The sequence below is a fragment of the Schistocerca nitens genome, chromosome 4, assembly GCF_023898315.1.
Source record: "Schistocerca nitens isolate TAMUIC-IGC-003100 chromosome 4, iqSchNite1.1, whole genome shotgun sequence".
In the NCBI taxonomy this organism is placed as follows: Eukaryota; Metazoa; Arthropoda; class Insecta; order Orthoptera; family Acrididae; genus Schistocerca; species Schistocerca nitens.
In genome coordinates this window covers 114,016,314-114,038,544 of record NC_064617.1, presented here as the reverse complement: position 1 = coordinate 114,038,544, position 22,231 = coordinate 114,016,314, and the positions used below count along the sequence as shown (strand labels likewise).

At 43.8% G+C, this 22,231-nt stretch overlaps 1 protein-coding gene across 1 annotated transcript in view; it reads left to right on the top strand.

Annotated features, from left to right (window-relative positions):
* The window catches only part of LOC126253189 (serine/threonine-protein kinase SMG1), a 395,243-nt gene that overhangs the window by 123,387 nt on the left and 249,625 nt on the right, over positions 1-22,231 (top strand). The window contains exons 9-11 of the mRNA XM_049954353.1: positions 989-1,140; positions 3,407-3,585; positions 7,794-7,945. Coding sequence (XP_049810310.1) covers positions 989-1,140; positions 3,407-3,585; positions 7,794-7,945 — 483 coding nt within the window. The remainder of the gene's footprint in view (positions 1-988; positions 1,141-3,406; positions 3,586-7,793; positions 7,946-22,231) is intronic.

Genomic DNA, 22,231 nt, shown 5'->3' with positions numbered 1-22,231 from the left:
AAAGTGTTTTATAATTCATAAATATTTGAAAGCTCCATTCATTGACAAATTATTAATCTCATTATGAAAACCCCCAAAAACTTAGTGTGCAGGCAGTCATTCTTATCATTGTACTATTAACTTATGAGAAAAACTTTGCACCTGAAATACAAAGGAACCACTTTTCATCAAGACTGAAAAAGGGCAAGACTTGTATAAATAAAGCTGAGAGATACTGAATGACATACTAGTAGGGCATCACACTTTAAATATGTGGTTCCTAGCTACAGTGACCCGACAATGTGCATACAGCCCAACATTGAAAAATGATTCATGCTCTGATGATGTGACTAGCTGACTTGTGTGTGGTTCTGCTCTCACAAGAACAAAAGAAATCAAACTTTCATTTGAAAGACATTAGCCTTGCACCAAAAGGCTGTAGTTGATTTTATCTGTCGGAAAACTTATGACTAGTTTTTTATGGGGGTAAGAAAAGTACTCTTATTGTGTACTTAGTAAAGGCTAAAACAATAACTGGCAATACTAGGCAAGTCTTTTGGACCAGTTGGAAGGAAACTGTGTGAGAAGCAGCCTGGAGAAGAAAAAACAATCTTTCACGAGGACAATGCATGTGCCTCAAATGTGTAAAGTCATTGTTTGGGACATCCACTTTTTCATCAGATTTGGCACCCTCTAGCGTCCATGTACTCTAAAGAAGTGTCTGGGAAATGTCCAGTGAGGATGTTATGGTATAGTAACATGTATTTTGTGTGAAATCTAAATTCACGTATAAGGGATGAAATCAACTCTTTGAAAAACTGTTGGAAAGGTGCATTGTTGTAAGTGCTGATTCGTAAGAATGTGTTTTTAGGTAAAAGTCTTGTTGTCCGTATCCTTGTAGATGTATGTAGCAAAAAGTATACAGTTGAACAACATGATAAACAAAAATTAAATATCTGTAACTTTGAAATTTGTACAAAATTATGTGTTTTTTGTTTGTTTATTGTAGGAAATGAAAGCACGTGTTTGCTGTTGTCATATTTGCAGTCGAGAACATCTTCTGGAAATGAACTCTTATATAGTCTCATTGATAGACAACTTGGACTTGCATGTCAGTTTGATGATGAAACCACAATATCCATGCTGAAAATGATATCTAAGGTACAGTTAATTTTTATGTAGATTTGAGCCTGTAAAGTTAAAACCTACGAAGCAACCACCATCTTTCACTCTGTGCCTGCTCCCTCCTCCGTCCTCCGTCCTCCGTCCTCCGTCCTCTGTCCTGCCTCCTGCCTACACCATTTCTTGGCCTCCCTCCTCCCCAAAATTCCATGCTTCTATACATACATGATATAATTCTTATATTTCACTTCAATATCAGTACTTGTTTTACAATTTCTTCCTTTTTCATATTATAAACTCAAGCATTTTAATAATTCAGCATCTTTTTTTATTACTGTCTAGATTTGCCTTAAAGTTTTGTACCACCATGACAGACTCTATAGTATAAGAAATTGTATTGATATATGTACAGTATAGCATAAAACAGCAGCACTGCGACTTTGGACCTTGTGCTGGCGAAGTACATTTTCACAAAAAATCTGTGAACCTCTTGAGGTTTTGGTCTCAAACAAAACCTTTCACATTCCGCTTTAAATCTAAAGCCTTCTGGGATTTTTGAAACACTGATACATATTATCATATGGTTTTCGTTCCTTTGAATATATGTAAGGCTGTGGGAATGGGGGATGTTAGTATAGAGGAAAGTGGTATCAACAGTGATGTGCCATGTTGCAAAGAATCAAGAACTGTGGAGTGTCACTGGAGGGAATTGTTAGTGTCTTTCAGATAGGAAGATAAGTTGTGAGTAATACACTGAATATATGGGTCAACAACAACAGAAATTCTCAGTGGGGGCACAATAACCAGCCAAAATAGGACATCCTGGGTGGTTGGGTTTATGGACTGCAGGAAAGACTGTGGGGGAGAGGCTATGGAGGGATTGGAGATGCTGTCAGATTTCTGGGATGGGGTTTGTATGTGGATGAATCTGACAACTGGCAGAGGTAATCCCCTGTGGTTCAGAACCACAATGCTGGAGCCTGTGTTGACAGGTAGGATTGTAAAGTCAGGATCAGTTTTTAGGTGGTGAATTGCAGTTCTTTCTGCAGGTGTAAGTTTGGTTTCCATGTTGAAGGAATTGGGAAATAATGGTGAGGAGAGGTTCGGGGTTAAGAAATTCTGGAATGTTGACAGGGTGACTTGGGGAAAGTGAGATGGATCACAGTTGGATGGAAGAATGAACTGAGTCAGGCAGTATTCAGTACTCATTTTGGGTTTAGTCTGATTAGTAGGGTTTGTGGGGATAAAGTGTTTCCACTTTAGGTACCAGGAGAAGGAGAGCACATTTACATGGATACTCTACAAATCACACTTACGTGCCTGGCAGAAGGTTTATTGAACCAGCTTCATAATAATTCTCATGAATAGTGCATGGAAAAAACAAACACCTATATCTTTCCTTGGGAGCCCTGATTTCTCTTATTTTATTATGACAATCATTTATCCCTGCGTAGATCTTTAACAAGTCCAGCATGTTTGAATTTGGGAGTTGGGTAAAAGGTAAGACCTTTGGAAATGACTAATACTTCTGTGGAACTACAGTTTTTGGAGGAAAGATTCATGACCTTGTTTTGTATCCGTGTGGTTGTGGGAGGAAGTTTCTGAGGGTGTGGTAAATGTAGTAGGTCTGTGAGGCAGACTTGGCTGCTGTTAGGGGAAGTGGGGTAGGTTTGGAGGCACTTGTACAGGTAGTGGTAGTTCAGGGTGACAGTAGAAAATGAACAGGGTGGAAAGTTTTTTTGATGTAGTGTTGTGCATGTGGCTCCAGTTCCTAGAGGGCAAGAGTATAAATGTGGGAATTTATTGCAGACAGGAGAATTTTTGCATATGGAGAAGAGGTATTGCAAGATGTTGGGCCTGATTTTTATGGTTGTGCAGGACTGTGGTGAAGGTTAAGGACTGATGGAATCTGAACAAATGGAGGTCATTGTGAAAGGAGGGGCTGCAGCCAGTGATAGGTAATTTGATGGTCAGACCATTCGGGGGGGGGGGGGGGGTGCGAGCTAGGCAACAATACAAGAACAATGTGAGAGACAGCATTGTGGTTAGAGGGAGCAAAACTTTTCATGTTTTTATGTTGCGGAAGTCCATGTCATCTCACAATTTTGTGCACTTTGTTGAAAAAAAGATGTATGAGAATTGATATACAGTAATTATGTTTAAATAACCAGTGCTGCTACTTGTATATGTATAGTTTCATTACATTACAGTGTTTGATTTAGTTAAGTCTTCCCTGTCTCTGTCTTTGACATTTCCCACCTGCTGACGAAGTAGGCAGTATAGCATGTTCTATGTGATGTTGCAGGTTGTGAGAGAGGTGAGTGCTAATCTCCCCGTAGAACTTGTTCAGAAGTTGTTAGGACCATCATCATATCTTCTGGAGCTGCGTTTTTCACCTTCGCTACTTATCCAGAAGGAAGTAATAGGAATTCATCATAGCTTATTGAATTTGAAAAATATTCCACTCTTACAGGAGGCATACAGGTGAGAATGTGTTGCATACAACTTTTTATTTAAGATTGTAGATCCTCTGAAAGTTAATGATTTGTGTAGTGAATGAAAATATTTAATTTGACATAGTTTGACAGTCAGAAAATTGATATCCATTGTTAGATGTGAAGGATGCAAAGAAGGAAGTTATGGTTAAAAATATGATTTTTTAAAGTTTCATTTATTAATGGGTTTGGGGCAGGGGCACTTTGAGAAGCTAATGTGATTGTCACTAAAGTGGTGACAGTTTATTCAATCTGTACACACCTTAGCTGATTTTCCTAGTTAGTTTATATTTTTCTAAAGAGTGTAATTGATAAGCCAGCTGGAGTGGCCGAGCGGTTCTAGACGCTACAGTCCGGAACCGCGCGACCACTACGGTCGCAGGTTCGAATCCTACCTCGGGCATGGATGTGTGTGATGTCCTTAGGTTAGTTAGGTTTAAGTAGTTCTAAGTTCTAGGAGACTGATGACAGATGTTCAGTCCCATAGTGCTCAGAGCCATTTGAACCATATTTGTAATTTATAAACTTGTAAATAACTCTTACAGAAATGAGACACCTCAGTGAAAAGTGTGTGTGTGTGTGTGTGTGTGTGTGTGTGTGTGTGTGTGTGTGTGTGTGTGTGTGTTTGTTTTTCCAACTGTGACGCCGAACTTTGTTATGCCTTGTCACCAACATGTCATTATCAACACTGTGTATAACAACAGTGTCAGGCTAAGAGTGGAAGATAACAGCAGCCAAAGAGAAACATTGGGCATTTAATGATTTCATCTCAACCTATGAGGGTTGTTTGATAAGCATGGTAAAAAAAAAGCAAGAAAAAATGTTTGTTTCATAAACAATTTAGCCTACACCTTGACACAGCCACCTTTGAGAGCTATACACTTGGTTCAGCAATCCTCCAAATTTTTCAAACCATTGGAAAAATCCCCCCCATGAACTATAGACCTTGCTGTTGGTGGGGAGGCTTGCGTGCCTCAGCGACACGGATAGCCGTACCACAACGGAGGGGTATCTGTTGAGAGGCCAGACAAACGTATGGTTCCTGAAGAGGGGCAGCAGCCTTTTCAGTAGTTGCAGGGGCAACAGTCTGGATGATTGACTGATCTGGCCTTGTAACATTAACCAAAACGGCCTTGCTGTGCTGGTATTGCGAACGGCTGAAAGCAAGGGGAAACTACGCCCGTAATTTTTCCCGAGGGCATGCAGCTTTACTGTATGGATAAATGATGATGGCGTCCTCTTGGGTAAAATATTCCGGAGGTAAAATAGTCCCCCATTCGAAACTCCGGGCGGGGACTACTCAGGAGGATGTCGTTATCAGGAGAGAGAAAACTGGCATTCTACGGATCGGAGTGTGGAATGTCAAATCCCTTAATCGGGCAGGTATATTAGAAAATTTAAAAAGGGAAATGGATAGGTTAAAGTTAGATATAATGGGAATTAGCGAAGTTCGGTGGCAGGACGAATGGAAAAACTGGTAGAATCCGACCTCGGGGAAGATCAGTTTGGATTCCGTAGAAATATGGGAACACGTGAGGCAATACTGACCCTACGACTTATCTTAGAAGCTAGATTAAGAAAAGGCAAACCTACGTTTCTAGCATTTGTAGACTTGGAGAAAGCTTTTGACAATGTTGACTGGAATAATCTCTTTCAAATTCTGAAGGTGGCAGGGGTAAAATACAGGGAGCGAAAGGCTATTTACAATTTGTATAGAAAGCAGATGGCAGTTATGAGTCGAGGGACATGAAAGGGAAGCAGTGGTTGGGAAGGGAGTGAGACAGGGTTGTAGCCTCTCCCCGATGTTATTCAATCTGTATATTGAGCAAGCAGTAAAGGAAAGAAAAGAAAAATTCGGAGTAGGTATTAAAATTCATGGAGAAGAAATAAAAACTTTGGGGTTTGCCGATGACATTGTAATTCTGTCAGAGACAGCAAAGGACTTGGAAGAGCAGTTGAATGGAATGGACAGTATCTTGAAAGGAGGATAGAAGATGAACATCAACAAAAGCAAAACGAGGATAATGGAATGTAGTCGAATTAAGTCGGGCGATGCTGAGGGAATTAGATTAGGCAATGAGACACTTAAAGTAGTAAATGAGTTTTGCTATTTGGGGAACAAAGTAACTGATGATGGTCAAAGTAGAGAGGATATAAAATGTAGACTGGCAATGGCAAGGAAAGCGTTTCTGAAAAAGAGAAATTTGTTAACATCGAGTATAGATTTAAATGTCAGGAAGTTGTTTCTGAAAGTATTTGTATGGAGTGTAGCCATGTATGGAAGTGAAACATGGACGATAAATACTTTGGACAAGAAGAGAATAGAAGCCTTTGAAATGAAATGTGGTGCTACAAAAGAATGCTGAAGATTAGATGGGTAGATCACGTAACTAATGAGGAAGTATTGAATAGGATTGGGGAGAAGAGGAGTTTGTGGCACAACTTGACAAGAAGAAGGGATCGGTTTGTAGGACATGTTCTGAGGCATCAAGGGATCACAAATTTAGTATTGGAGGGCAGTGTGGAGGGTAAAAATCATAGAGGGAGACCAAGAGATGAATACACTAAGCAGATTCAGAAGGATGTAGGCTGCAGTACGTATTGGGAGATGAAGAAGCTTGCACAGGATAGAGTAGCATGGAGAGCTGCATCAAACCAGTTTCAGGACAGAAGACAACAACAACAACAACAACAACAACAACAACAATTGGAAAAATAGGTTTTGCCAAACTCTGCAAACTACTCATTGACTGCAGCTCCCATAATTTGATGAAAATTTCTTCCCAGTAAGCCAGAGTTTCACGATAAGGAACAGGAATAAGTCATTTGGGGCTAAGTCTGATGAATAGAGTGGATGAGAAACAAATTCAGAGTCCAGTTCATTCACTTCTGCCATTATCATAATTGGTGTGTGGGATTGTGCATTATCCCTGTGAAAGAATGCTTTGTTTCCTTGCCAACCTTGGTCTTTTTTTCAGCCAATGCAAGTTTCAAATGATCCAACAACGAAGCATAATAGGGCCCAGTTATGGTTCTGCCTTTCCCAAAGTAATGTGTGAGGATTATTCCTTGGGAATCCAAAAAAAATGTGGCCATCAGCTTAGCAACTGACAAAATAGTCTTTGCCTTCTTTGGTGCACCTTTGTCAGGCTTTGTCCATTGTTCTGACTGCTGTTTTGACTCTGGATGATGGATCCAGATTGTGATTAAACACACCAAACATTGTGTTGAAATGTTTTGCCAGACGAGCTTTTGGTCGGCTGCGAGCAATTGCAGCACCCATGTCACAAACCGCTTTTGCATAGCCAGTTCTCTGTGTTAGTAGTCTCGCAAATTTTTATTTGGCGATCTTGCATTACCACACATGGCCTTTGTCAGTGGTTTCATTTGTTGTGACCTCAGTTGGACAGCTGGTGCGTGCTTTGTCTTCAGTGCTTGTCTGACCATTTTTAATTTAATCTATCTATAAGTGAATGGTTTTTGATGATGTTGCTGAGCTGGCATGAACTCCATCCAATTCTATTTTGATTTGTGCAGCAGTCCAACCCTTCAAATGAAAATGTTCAATAACAGGATGAAGCTCGGTTTTCTCCATTATCAGTTACGATTGACACAATAATTCAAATGGCTGCCAACAATGAACTGTACATTGTATGTTGTTGATATTTTTTACATGAACCTTGGAATAATGAAGCTTACCAACCATGAAGGTGCAGTAAAAATGTTTTCATCTTTTATGAAAATTTACCAGACATATCGAACCACCCACATGAAAGCCTCCAGTGGGAGTCCTTGTTTCCATCGTGCCTAGTCTTATCTGACAAGGATAAGAAATTTGGAAATTTGTGGAGCCAGGATTGGGAGATGTTTGTGAGATGGGAACCCTAAAAGGATGTAGCTATACGGTTGAACTTTCTCAATGATGATGGTCAACAGCCATTTACTGCTGTGCCTGTTTGAATGAGAGTGAGTGTGTCTCTCATGAAAAGCTTAGCTGCTGAGGTTCCTAATGCTTCCCCATAATATTATTTGCAATTGTTGGTTCAAGATGCTAGAAATATCACATGAGAAATATATCTCAAGTTATTTTATTTGCAGATGCTTTTTTAATCTCCAAAATGTTTTGTCTAATAAGTAAATATAATAAATAGTACATGTAATTCCTGCCAGTTGTTAATGTGTGACAATGTTTTGCAGATATGTCTTGGGAGATCTGGAGAGAGCATACAAAATGGTTGTTCCCACCATAGAAGATTTTTGTCAGGCAAACCCTCACAGTGACACAGTCTATAATGAGAAAGATGTTAAATTCATTGTCATGTTCCACCTATCTGCATTAGCTGATCTAGGTAAGATTTTTCTTGAGTTATTGTCACCATCTGACACATTTGAAATTGAAGTCTAAACCACAATGTACTAGCTATGAATAAGCATCAGATGTCACAAAAATTGCCACTTTTCAGCTTCTAAGTATCTGATGACTTGGATAAAAAATGAAATAGTTTTCATAATTGAACCTTGTGAAATACCACCATTATTATTTGAAGTTAGAAATTATGAGTAAACAACATAGTACTTCATTCACTTTTTATATTTATTTATTTATTTATTTATTTATTTATTTATTTATTTATTTATTCTATTTTTCTGCCTGTTACATCCTTTCCTCCTCCTCCCTCTTTATATCCCAGTACCACCCTCCTCTCTTCTCCCCCCTCCCCCTCCCTCCTCCCCCCTCCCCCCTTCCCCCCCACTGGTAATCCCTCGCCCTCCCCTGGCAGGTGCTGCTGAAGCAGTGCCTCCCTTCTGTGGTGCCCACCAGTGATGATGGGTCTACCTCCTAGAACCCCCCTCCCCGGCATCTCTCAGGCCACAGGCCTGCTACACTATTTGGCCATGGGACAAAGTCTGCATAGCCCAAGGTTGTGCACTCTTTTTCGTTTCTGGATCTTACAGAAGCCTGCTCTGTGCCCTACACTCCACAGTCAGTGAAAGAGAAAAAACAGAAGAGAAAAAACAGAAACATAAGTCCCAGGACAAGGCCAACCTGGTGCCCCAGAGATGCCATCTCCCCCCTCGCAACTTGAGTCTGACCTCTTATTTATGGATGTCATCCATTGTTGTTGGTGTTGGATGGTGACCGGGAAGTGTCATTGGCTCCAATCCATTTGTTCTATTGCGATCGTGTTACCATCAAGGTAATTACTTGGATTAGAAAGTTCAGTTATTGTCAGAGCACAGATACACAACCTGTTCCACTCACATATACTTGTGAGCATAGTTTTAACTATATTCTTCTGTTTTAAATAAACAGATAATCAGTTCTTATATATACATACAAGTGGGCCAATAAGAGCGATGTGCAAATGAAGGATTTCGCTGCACATGAATGCAATGAAATCTTTATAGGATTCCTGCTGCATCCACAACATTTTGGAAGATATTTATACCTTCCTGTGAAAGTGCATATGCCTTCCAGAATATTTGCAAACAAACTGCAAGTTGATGCAGTCAGAGACCCGAGAAGGTTGTATTGCAATTAATAAGAATTGGTGATGTGGAGGATTCAACATAATTTCACATCCTGCCACTGTATTTACCAAAAACATTTTTGAACCAGGCTAATAAGTAGATAAAGAGGATTGAGCAGATCAGACACTGCCTTGTTTTGGTGAATTTATGCACATATAATTAGGTCTGATAACAGAAATGACAAAGGTCATACGTTAGTGGAATTTTACGTGGGAGGGAAAAAAATTGTTCTTAAGACATCCCATAGAGGAAAGTATGAAATGAACTTGGTAAGGGGCAATATTAACTAAAATGAAAGTGCCTGGACGAGGGTTAGTTGTAAAGTTTTAATTACTGCTGTGAAAATAGTCAAGCTGTGAACATGAAACTTGATGGTGTTAGCCCTCCTCTAAATGTCCAGCCTTCGCTACGTCACATTTTCCCAAATCCCCCAGAGGGCTCGCTCCTCATTGGCAGCTTCACACTCGGCTAACACAGGTTCCCAGCCTTTGCAGCATCTTTTCTCTTTTGTGCTGCAAGCCTGTTCTCGTCCTGTTCTTTTCCCCCTTCCTCGGGGAACATATCTAGGATGTTTTTGGAAATGTGTTCTGCATTTTCAGTAGCCAGTATCTGAACAGTGTCTCCACTGTTCTTCGATCCTTCTTTCTTTCTTCATTCCCCTTCTCCTACCTTTTCTCTGTTTTGGCGTTTAACCTTAATCTTCTTCTTCTTCTTCTCCTCCTCCTCCCCTGTGTGCTCCTGAAGACCGACCTACGCTTCTGATGTGTAACAGGTGACTGGGTAAGCGTATTTCCCAACCCCGGGTTGACAGGTAGGGTTCGCATGTACCCCCTGGTACAGGCCAGGCCCAGGGAGGGGTGATTGCCTGAGCTGCTACCTTCCCAAATTGCTAATTGGTCCTTCTGTCAGGTGTTTAGGAGGTGTGGATAGTCACCTAAGGTGGGTGCACCCCCTTCTAAAGGGGGCTCCCAGTTGGAAGGAGCGTGCCATAGGAGTCGTTGGCAATTGTGAGGATTTTCTCGCGATGAGCCAATCATCTTCCCAGTCAGTGGCTAAGAAACATAAAAGGAATGAGGCTAACGATTCAAACACTTTCCCATCTGCACCAAGGCTCCTCGTGGTGTCCTGCACTGAAGATGGTCAGCCCTTCACAACTGTGAATCAGATTATTATTCAGAAAGGTGCTGATGCCATTGTTGGCCCTGTGAAACCCTGTTCTAGTTTATGAAATAGTACTTTGCTTTTGGAGACTACTGCTGATTCTCAAGCACAAAAATTGCTTGCAGCTTCGCTCCTCCACGGCTATTCTGTCCGTCTCAAGGCTCATTGAACATTGAATTCTTCCCACGGTGTTAATTACAATAGGCTGTTCGACAGTCTGACCTAAGTCGAAATCCAATCATAACTCTCTGATCAGCATGTCATTGCTGTCCACCGGCTGATGAAAATTGTAGAGTCCTTCTTAGTGCCCTCATGCACATCTTTTCTCATCGTTGATAGGGTGGTGCTCCCATCTGAGACCAAAGCAGGCTATGAAATTCTCACAGCCTGACCGTACATTCTGAACATGATGCGCTGCCGCCAGTGTCATGTTTCAACCGCACTCAGATGTCCTGTCGACATCGGGCCAAATGTGTAACCCATGGTAGGGATGATCACGAGGGTGATTTTCCACCTCCTTCTCCCTACTGCATTAAGTGCTATACCTGTCATGCCGCCTCTTCTCAAGATTGTCCCATGTATCTTAAGGAGATTCGCATAAAGGAAAAAGTGGTCACAAGTTGTTGGTTAGTTGCAAACCCTGTGTTCTACCATCTCGGAATAACAGTTCTGTTCTTGCTACATCTCGCTCCACGAGGGACATGACCACACGGACATGCGACCTCAAATTCGGCTCTGAGATTGTGAAATCGCCCAGTGTCAAGGTAGCACCGCCGTCCCCTCGTCCAGCTGTGCAACAAGCCATCAAACTCTCGCCTCAAGGGGCGAAGCCACCGCCAACACAACCTGCAGGCCGGAAAGGAGTATTCCCGTGAAGACTTCGAACATCCCTCCAGCCAAACAACACCTGAGTCTTACTCTGATAACTGGAAAGGCTCGATGAAGTCCAACAAATGCGAATGGCCTTTTCCTTTGCCGACTCGAAGATCCTCTTAGACGATGTCGCCAAGTGATACCTTTACCCGGCCGACCTCCATGTCATCGGTGTGCACCACTAACCATTCTTTCAGTGTTGGACTCCTCAGACTGACTGTACAAGAAAGCCGATGCTTGTGTGGACCTCATGGAGGAGGATCCTCCTGCTTCTGTGCCCTGCAGCTGGGAGTCTTTGCGGGCTGGCACTCAGCAGTCACCAAAGTGACATCCCTTAATTTTTTTCTCATCATGACACACATCCAATGGAATGTTGGCTGCCTTCGATCCCACAAAAAGGATTTATGGCTGCTTTTAGCATCATAGTGTCCACTTGTGCTCTGCCTTCAGGAAACAAAATTGCATCCTAACAACCGCTTTGAGCTTTCATATTTCTTCTCCGCCTGTTTTGACCTTCCTTCAGAGGTCAGCATTCCATCTCGTGGGGGAGTCATGTTAATCATACGGGATGACATATGTAGTCAACCGATGACATTTGTAGTCAACCCATCACGCTGACCACCAGTCTTCAATCTGTTGCAGTTCATCTTTGCTTCCCTCACCTGATTTTTTTACCTTTGTACCATATATGTCCCTCCGTCATTCAGTGTCACCAGGGCAGGCTTCCTCCAGCTTATTGGGCAGCTACCTCACTGGTTTCTGCTACTCGGTGACTTTAATGCGCACCATCCCCTTTGGGGTTCTCCCGGAACCTGTCAGAGTGGTGTCCTCTTGGCTGACCTTCTTAATCAACTGAACCTCTTCTGCCTTAACACGGGAGCACCCACATACCTATCCGACTCCTCATACACCTATTCCCATTTGGACCTATCCTTCTGCACTGCCCAGCTTGCTCATTGCTTCGAGTGGTCCATTCTGTCTGATACATACTCAAGTGACCATTTGTAGTGTGCTTTCCATTTGCTGACTCACATGCCACCTACGAGCACACCCAAATGGCAGCTTACTCAGGCTGATTAAGGGCTTTATTCCTCCCTGGTGACCTTCGATGAACAACATTGCCCCAGTTGTGATGACCAGATGGAATATCTTACAAATGTTATCCCTGTAGCCATAGGACGTTCCATTCCTCGCACTTCCTCTGTATCGCGCTGTGTCATGGTCCCTTTGTGAACTGAGACATGCTGCAATGCAATTTTCATGCTGATACATGCTTATTTTTAACAGTCATCCTACAATGGCAAACTGCATTAGTTATAGACAGATACATGTGCAGAATCGTCGCATTCTTCGAGACAGCAAAAAAGGTAGCTGGATTTCATTCACAAGTTCTTTTAACAGTTCCACTCTTTCTTCCATCGTGTGGACCAACCTCCAAAGGCTCTCTGGGAACAAGATCCATTCCCCAATTTCCGGTTTGACAGTCGCAGATGACGTCATCGTGGACCCTTTTGCTATCTCAACACCTTGTGCCACTGCCGGCCGGGGTGGCCGAGCGGTTCTAGGCGCTACAGTGTGGAACCGTGTGACCACTACAGTTGCAGGTTCGAATCCTGCCTCGGGCGTGGATGTGTGTGATGTCATTAAGTTAGTTAGGTTTAAGTAGTTCTAAGTTCTAGGGGACTGATGACCTCAGAAGCTAAGTCCCATAGTGCTCAGAGCCATTTGAACCTTGTGCCACCATTTTGCGGAGATTTTGAGCTCTTCCCACTGTCACACTGTCTTCCTCCATCGGAAACGAGCAGAGCAGGTTCAGACGATACCCTTCTCCTCTCAGAATCTTCAGTGTTGCAATACTGCCTTTACTACGAGGGAGCTAGATCATGCTCTCACTTCATCTTGATCCTCTGCCCCATGGCCAGATGGTGTTCACATTCAGATGTTGCAGCACCTTTCTGTTGCAGGCAAGCACTTTCTATGTAATGCATACAACCACATCTGGACAGAGGGCACATTTCCCAGACGCTGGTGTGAAGTCACTGTCACACCCATACCTAAGCCCGGTAAGGACAAACACCTGCCTTGTAGCTACTGCCCCATTTCTCTCACCAGCTGTGTTTGCAAGGTGATGGAACATATGATTCATGCCCAGCTGGTTTGGTGGCTCGAGTCTCGCAATTTACTAACCACTGTACAGTGTAGATTTCAAGTGCTGCGTTCTGCAGTTGACCATCTCGTCACTTTGTCCACTCATGTCATAAATGATTTTCTGCGGAAATCCCAGACTGTGGCCGTGTTTTTCGATTTGGAGAAAGCCTGCAACAGTTGCTGAAGGACTGGTACCCTCCGTACTCTCTACACATAGGGCTTCAATGGCCTCCTGCTCCATTTCCTTGAAGAATTTTTAAAAGACCAGGTTTTCAGAGTATGTTTGGGTTCTGCCTTGCCCAGGAAAATGGTTTGCCTCAGGGTTCCGTCCTGAGCATCATCCTCTTTGTTATTGCCATTAATACTATAATGGCCTGTCTCCAGCCGGGCATCTCCAGCTCCCTTTTCATTGATGATTTTGCAATCTATTGCAGTTCTCCACAGACCTGTCACAATGAGCAGCATCTTCAGCAACGTCTCAATCGTCTTTACTCATGGGGCATCAACAATGACTTTCGTTTTTCCGCTGACAAAACTGTTTGTATGAATTTCTGGCAGCGCAATTGGTTTCTCCCAACATCTTTACTTCTTGGGCCTGTTGCTCTTCTGTTCATTATGACTAAATTCCTGGGGTAAACACCAGGCAGTGGTGCGTGAAGCAATTCAGTGGATGCAGTCAGCTGCGAGGATATAAAGACCTCTACAAAGGACCTCCTGTATAATTCCAATTTGGTGTCTTGCCTTAGGCCAAGTATTAGGGGTGAGAACTCCTGGGGATGGTGAAGAGTCGGAGCAGGAATGGTTAGGAAATTGGTGGACAATGGAGGAACAATTGAGTAGAAGTTGGAGATGCCGAAACTGCACTACACTACAAGAATCTATTCAACTCTTTCAGAAACCCCGGTGGTCAGCATTATGCCACAGTGGTGAAATGGATCTACTAGTCATAATGTTGAGGCTGCCACTGAACCGTATACCTGGCATCAGTAGTCCAATCCTGATAAAACTAGAGCCTATAAAAGAATAATACAATGAAGTGACCTCATGCCAAGAGGAATGACTGAAATTTCAGTGCATTCAGTTTCAACTGCACATTAATTTTTGCAGATGTGTTAGGCAGTCGTGGCAGTTCATTATTCAAGAGTAGACCTGGAAAGTGGGATTGTATAATTACTTCGGAGTGTTTCGTTCCTAGAAAAAGTCCTGGACCTGGGTAGATCATGCTGTGATGACACAAATGGATGGTCTGTGATTTAGTGCAGAAGAAATAAAAGCCATGGCCATAGTCCCACCCGAGATGATGCCTGACAGTGAGCTCCTTAGAGCTGATGCTTGGCAAGAGCCACAGACTGGGGGCTGTACTAAGCACAAAAGTCATCTACATAGAGTGTATGCACTTCCATTGAGTCCACAAGCTCATTGAGAGCTACAAGGAAAATAATGATACTGAAGACAGTGTCCTGCAACTTTGGGAGAGGTGAAGTGTGCTTCAACTCTCAGAGCAATTGGTAGGACAGAAAGCTTTAAAGACAGGGTCGTGTGCTTCATTGTTGTATCTTCATTAAAGTAAAAAAAAATTGCAATAAGATGGTGGCACTTAGTAAAGGCTAGTGTATTGTGTATTGCTGTTTCTAATCCAGAGGTTCCCAAACTTTTCCGCTTTGCTTTGTTTTGTTTCGTTTTGTTTGCTTTTAGGGTGCAAAAACAACTGGGCGTCATACACGCCCAAGTAAAAACTATAGAACACGTAGACAGAGAAGAGTTAAGAAATGACTAAACATCAATCCCAAGTGACATAAGAGAAGACAGCTAAAAACAAGGACATGGAGAAAGAGCTATGAAAGACACCATACAGAAATGGAGGTCCAGAACTAAAAATTAAATGGCCTTCGCCATATTGCTACGACTGATAAGTAGTAAAACACAGTTGACAGCCTGCGTGTCATTTGCTAAAACGGCCAATAACTCAGATGGCAAACCCAAGTGGGAATGTAAATGGTTAAAAAATGGGCATTCCCTCAGGAAATGGTGGATAGTTAAAACTTGGGCACTATGCATACAAAGTGGTGGAGGAACATCACTTAACAGGTGACAAAGGCTAAAAAGGCAGTGCCCAATACGCAACCTAGTTAAAATGACCTCCTTCTGGCGGAAGGGCCTAGAGCAGGTCATCCAAGCCGCTGGGAGAAGCTTAAAAATCTGGAGCTTCTTCTCATGGAGGGAGGACCAATGGCGATGCCAAAGTGACACTACCTACTGACAGACGACAACACAGAGATGGGTAGATCAAATAACTAATGAGGAGGTATTGAATAGAATTGGGGAGAAGAGGAGTTTGTGGCACAACTTGACTAGAAGAAGGGATCGGTTGGTAGGACATGTTCTGAGGCATCAAGGATCGGAGGGAATGTAGAAACTAGAGGCATGAGGTGCGAGGACTGCAGCCTTGGCTGCAGCGTAAGCAGACTTGTTTCCTGGCAGACCATCATGATCGGGAACCCACCTAAACATCACAGAGGCTCCATCAAGAGTGAGCAAGTGAAAGTTTTCCTGGACCCTTTGCACTAAGGGACGGGTGGTGGTCAGTGCAGAGAGACTTTGAAGGGTGTTCAGAGAGTAGGGGGAGGGGGTACAATTGAAAAGCGTGTGTCGTTGGATGTAATCTGTGGTCTGACACAGGACAAAGAGCTCTGCTGTTAATACTGAGCAGTGTGCCGGAAGTTGATACCGAAACGTGTTGGTGCCAATGACAAAGGCACACCCAACACCACAGACAGTCTGAGAGCCATCAGTGCACACAAAGGAATAATCACGAAATTCCATGTGAAGGTCGTGGAACTGAAGGCAATAGAGCGAGGCTGGAGTAGTGTCCTTTAGGAAGCAAATGATGCCAAGGTGTTGAAGGGTTCACACCCTCTGAGAAAGTGGCATTTAGTGTGAAGTTAAGCCACCGGAGCAGTTGCCAAAAGTGGACTTCAGGATGTAACAGAGAAGAGGGATGCGCCCCTTACTGGTGGTCAAAGGAGTCATCAAGGGAGGAGCCATAGGATGGGTGGCTATGCATGGCAGACAAATGGCACGCATATCTGCTGAGGAGAAAGTCACAGCAGTATGACAGCAGCAGTTTGGCAGCTTCTGCATACACATTCTCAACTGGGCTAGTGTAAAAGGCACCAGTGGCCAAACAGATACCATGATGGTGATGGGATTGAGACAGTGTAAGGGGATTGATGTGAAGATGCATTAACAGAGCACCCATAGTCTACAGTTTTCAACAGACTAGGGACCAGTACTAAGAGAGGAGGCTGGTTTGATCTGCATCTGGGGGAGTACCATTGAGGACACGTAGGACACTGAAGGACCACATACAGCGGGCTGCCGGGTAAGACATTTGGGAGGACCAAGGAAGTTTCCTATTGAGCATGAGCCCTAGGAATTTCATAATTACAACTAATGGAAGAGCGACAGGCCCAAGATGCAAAGACAGTGGAAGAAACCAATTGCACAGCCAGAAATTAATGTAAACAGTTTTGTCAGTGGAAAAGCGAAAGCCATGGTTGATGCTCCATGAGTAAAGATGATTGAGACATCACTGAAGATGTCACACTGAAGATGACACACTGCCATCTACTGTTTATAACGAATGCAGTTTTTCACCGTAGGGTGATGGTTAAAAACATGGAGAACATCTTTCCACATGCAAATTGCCCTGGCATGCCTAAGTCCGCCAAGGCACCAGCACACAGTGGGGTAAAGAAGCAGCATGAGGAATAGAATGTTCTGTGGCAGTAAGGGTAATGTTTGAACATATTCTACCTCGTCATCACAACTGGCGAAACAATGTTCATCGAAGGGCCTCAGGGTAGAGTAAAGCCTCCAGTCGGCCTTAGCGAGCTGCCACTTGGATGCGCAAGTAGGACGAGAGTGAGTCAGCAAATGGATAGCACATGGGAAATGGTTGCTAGAGTATGAATCGGAGAGAACAGACAACTCGAGATGATGGGCAAGCTGGGCAGTGCAGAAAGGATAGGTCTAAAAGGAAAGTGGGTACTCCTGTGTTAAGGTAGAGCAGGTGAAGTTGATTGACAAGGTCAGCGAAGAGGGCACCCCGTGGGCAGGTTCTGGGACAACCCCAAAGGGGATGGTGCGCATTAGTCACCGAGCCGCAGAAACGAGTGAGGTAGCTGCCCAATAAGGTGGAGGAAGTCTACCCTGGTGGCACCAAATGGTGTAGGGATAAAAATGGTACAAAGGGAAAAGGTCAAGTGAGGACGGAAAAGGTGAACTGCAACAGTTGGAAGTCGGGTAGTCAGGAGGTTGGTTGGCTATGAATTGCATCCCGCATGTGCAGTGAGTCTCCCCCATGAGATGGAATGCTGTCCTCAAGGGAAAGGTTAAAGAGAACTGGGAAGAAAAGCGAGAGCTCAGAACTGTCGTGAGGATGAAATTTTTTTTCTGGAGGTGGAGAACAAGAGGACACTGCAACTCAAAAGAGCAGCCATTAGTCCTCTTTGTTGGGTCAGAGGCCGAGATCATCCCATTGGAGGAGAGTGTGACAAGGAAAGGGGAGGATGGAAAAAATGAAGGGGTGTCACCTCAGTGGCTGTAGAGTGTCAGCTCTCGAAGACTCACTGGTAGAGGAAGTAGATGTTGGAGGATCCTGCTCCATGAGATCTGCAGAGGTGTCGACATTTTCCTTCTGTCAGTCTGCAGAGTCCAGGGCAGAAAAACAGTTGGCAGTGCGCTCTGGCGACATGGATTTCGGCTGGGTTAGGGTATCACGTGGCAACACCATTGAAGATGATCCTCAAGTCAGCAAGGAGAAGACCATTTGTCTTTGTTTGATTTCTCTGGTTGGCAGAGGAATATTCAGATGTTGGTTGGACGGATTTAAGAGGTCTTTGCATGTGTATTCCGTCTGTACTTTTGGACCGGCTGGTTGTGTAGCAGGTGACTTCGTCCTGTGAGGCAAAAGTTTCGTGGCTTGTTGCACAGCTGGACTAGGAGAGTGGGATGCTGCCATGACCCTGGGCTATAATACAACTGTGGCAGTGAATTTGATGTCGCATGTCTGTGTGCCATGTCCACCATGGAGCAATGTGCAGCAAGAATGGTACTGTAAGTGTCGGATGGTAGAGTGCACAAACAAGCAACCAACTTGTGAGTGACTGGTTAAGGCACTTTTTCCTTCATCCATATCTCCTGGACGGCCTTATCATCGAGATGCACAGAACAATCGTGGGAGGAGGCAGCATGGTCGCCATTGTGGTCGATACAGTGGGGAGAAGGAGGTGGACATTCAACCTTGGGAGTGTCCCTACCACAGGTTATACATTCGGCCGGTTGTTAACAGAACATTAGAGTGTAATTCTAATGATGACACTGGTAGCAGCACATCGGGTTCAGAATGTACCATTGGACTGTGATAACTTCATAGCCTGCTTTGATCTTTGATGGAAGCACCACTATAAAAAGTGTGAAAAAGAGTGCATGTGAGCACTAAGGATTAATCTACCTTTTTCATCACTCTGTGGGCTGCAACAAGGCCCTGATCAGAGAGCTACATTTTGATTTCTGCATCAGTCATATCATCAAACAGCCTAGTGTAAATAACACCACGGGAAGAATTCAGCAATCGATGGACCTCGACACGAGCAGGATAGCCCTGTAGGAGTGAAGCTGCAAGCAGTTGTTGTGCTTGGAATCAGAAATAGTCTCCAAAAACAAAATATCACAGCATAAATGAGAGCAGGATTTCACTGGGCCAGCAGTTGCATTGACACCTTTCTGAATAATAAACAGATTTATCGTACCAGAGGATTGACCGTTTTCAGAACGTGAAACCATGAGGAAATGTGTTGCAGGTGGGCGGGTGTTTGAATCTTTAGCCTCTTTCTGTTTATGTTCAGTAGACATTGATTGCAAAGATGACGATTGGTTCATTGTGAGAAAATACTCCATGACTGCCCGTGTCTCCAATGCCGCGCACCTTCCAATGCTCCCCCCCCGCATCCTAAACTAACTCACCAGGCAAGGAATCAGAAGCTTAAATTATGGCAATTTATTTAAGAGTGAAATGAACACCAGGTTAATTTATGCAAAGAGTTGATCATTTTCAAAACGATTTAGTAGAACAATGGAAAGTCCAAGATGGTGAAGATTATATAGAGTTAGGTAAAAAGGGGAAATTCTTTAACAAAGATACTTATGTAAGTAGCAAAAGGTGTCACAGTTATGAATAAAATTAAGTTATTAAAGACAAAGGGAGTGTATCGAGCAAACAGTAATATGGTAGAATACACTGGATTAAACAAAACTGTTCGCAAAATTCTTAGAAGGAACTATAAAAATTTGCTATGAGAGAGAAAAATTGAAAACCATTAGAAGAGCACACGTGCAGTGCGTGTGCTTACACACACACACACACACACACACACACACACACACACACACACACTGTTTGTGGGAGCATGCAGGGTCGAGATGGAGAGAGGGTAAGGCAACTAGGTGCAGTCAGGAGGCTAGACAGCAGGGGGGCCGGAAAAGTAGGGAAGAAAAAATTGTGGAATAGAAGGCTGTGGAGTGGGAACAGAGAAGGGAATATGTAGGTGAAGGACAATGATTGATGAAGGTTGAGGCCAGGAGGTTACAGGAATGTAGGATATATTTGCAGTAGTAGTTCCCACCTGTGCAGTCCAGGAAAGCTGGTGTTGGTGGGGTGGAACCAGATGCCACAGACTGTGAAGCAGTCATTAAAATGAAGAGTGTTGTGTTTGGCAGCTCAGTAACTGTCATCCAGCTGTTTCTTGGCCACAGTTTGTCGGTGACCATGTATGCGGACAGTTTGTTGGTTGTCATGCCCATGTAGAATGAAGCGCAATGGTTGCAGTTTAGCTTGTGGATTACATGACTGCTTTCACAAGTAGCCCTGCCTTTGATGGGGTAGGGGATGTTTGTGAATGGACTAGAATAGCTGGTGGTGGGAGCATGTATGGGACAGCTCTTGGATCTAGATCCATTACATGGACATGAGCCACAAGGCAAGGGGTTGGGAGCAAGGGTTGTGTAGGGATGGATGAGGACATTATGTAGGTTTGGTGGCTGGCTGGATACCACTGTGGGATAGTTGGGGAGCATAGTGGGTAGGACATTCCTCATTTCAGGGCACAAGAGATATTTGTAACCCTGACGAGAAAGTGATTCAGTTGCTCCAATCCTGGACAGGGTCATACTGAGTCAAGATGGAAACACTCCACTGTGACCAGATGGTGGGACTGTGGGAGGTGGTGGGTGACTGGAGAGATAACGACATGGGAGATCTGTCCCTGTACAACATTAGGAGGTTAATTATGGTATGTGAAGGCCTCAGTGTGACCCTTGGTATATTTGAGGGGGGAATGCTCATCACTACAGGTGCGATTGCAGTGGGTGGCTAGGTTGTGTGGAAGGGGCTTCTTGGTATGGAATGGGTGGCAGCTATCGAAGTTGAGATTATTGCTGGTGTTTGGATAGGGTGAGAAGGTGTTGAGGTTCTGCAGGTATGTGGGTAGTGTGTCCTCACCCTCAATCCAAATCATGAAGATGTCATCAGTGAATTTGAACCAGGTGAGGGCTTTGGGAATTTGGAAGGTTAGGGAGGATTCCTCTAGGTGGCCCATGAATATGTTGGTATCGGATGGTGTCGTGTGTGCGCATTGTTGAACCCCGGGTTTATTTGTAGGTGATGCCCTCAAAGGAGAAGTAATAGTGGATCAGATGTAGTCACTCATGGTGACCAGGAAGCAGGGAGTAGGTTTGGAATCCATAGGGTGTTGGGAAAGATAGTGTTCAATAGTGGTGGACCATGGGTGTTAGGGATGTTGGTCTAAAGGGAGTTGGCATCAGTAGTCACAAGCTGGGCACTGTGTGGTAAAGGAAAAGGAACTGTGGAGTCAGTGGAGGAAATAGTTGATATCTTTTATATAGAAGGGTAGGCTGTGGGTTATAGGCTAAAGGTGTTGGTCTACGAGAGCAGAGATTCTGAGTTGAGCACAGCAATCAGCTACAATGGGGTATCCTGGGTAGTTGGGTGTATGTACTTTAGGAAGTGTGTAGAAGGTAGAAATGTGGGGAATAATAGTGGTGATGAGACAGATTGACTCTGGGGAGAGAGGTTCTGGGATGGGCCTAAGGATGTCAAGAGAGACTGTAGATCCTGATGGGTTTTTGGAATGGGGTCACTGTGGTAGGGTTTGTAGGTGGATGAATCTGACAGCTGACAGAGTCCATCTGGCACGTAATCCTTGTGGTTCATAACAGTGGTGGAGCTTTTGTCAGCAGGTAAGATAATAAGGTTGAGATGAGATTTTAGGTGATGGTTTGTGGTTCTTTCTGCAAATATGAGGTTAGCTTCCATGTTGAGGGATTTGGGGAATGGTTGTGAGGCAAGGTTCAAGGTTAAGACATTCTGGAAAGTTAACAGAGGGTGATTTTGGGGGCAGTGGAGGTGGTCTTTCTGTTGTGCCTGTCTGCGACTCAATATCTCTACTACATGGTGAGTAGCAGTCTATCCTTTTGATAATATTGTCATTATACCATCCTGGATTTTCCATTGTTAGAAACTTGTATTGGATACACACTGCACTATATACACTGGTGTCCAAAATGAAAGCAACAAACTGCTGTTTTCCTGTTCTGTGTCTAATTCATGATATAATCATGCAAACTGTCAACAGATGTCATAATGATCGTGCTCTGCATGGAAGAAGGTATTCCTATCAATGGACAACCATACCAGCAGTGACGTCAGGGCACCTATCAAGTGGGGTAGTGTTTGCAGGGTAGTCTCACATCCACAGTCTCTATGTACACAGTCACTGATGGTGCAGTGTGGCACAGAGAAGATCCTGCTGTGGAGGGCCATAGGAAGAATGGAAGCAGGA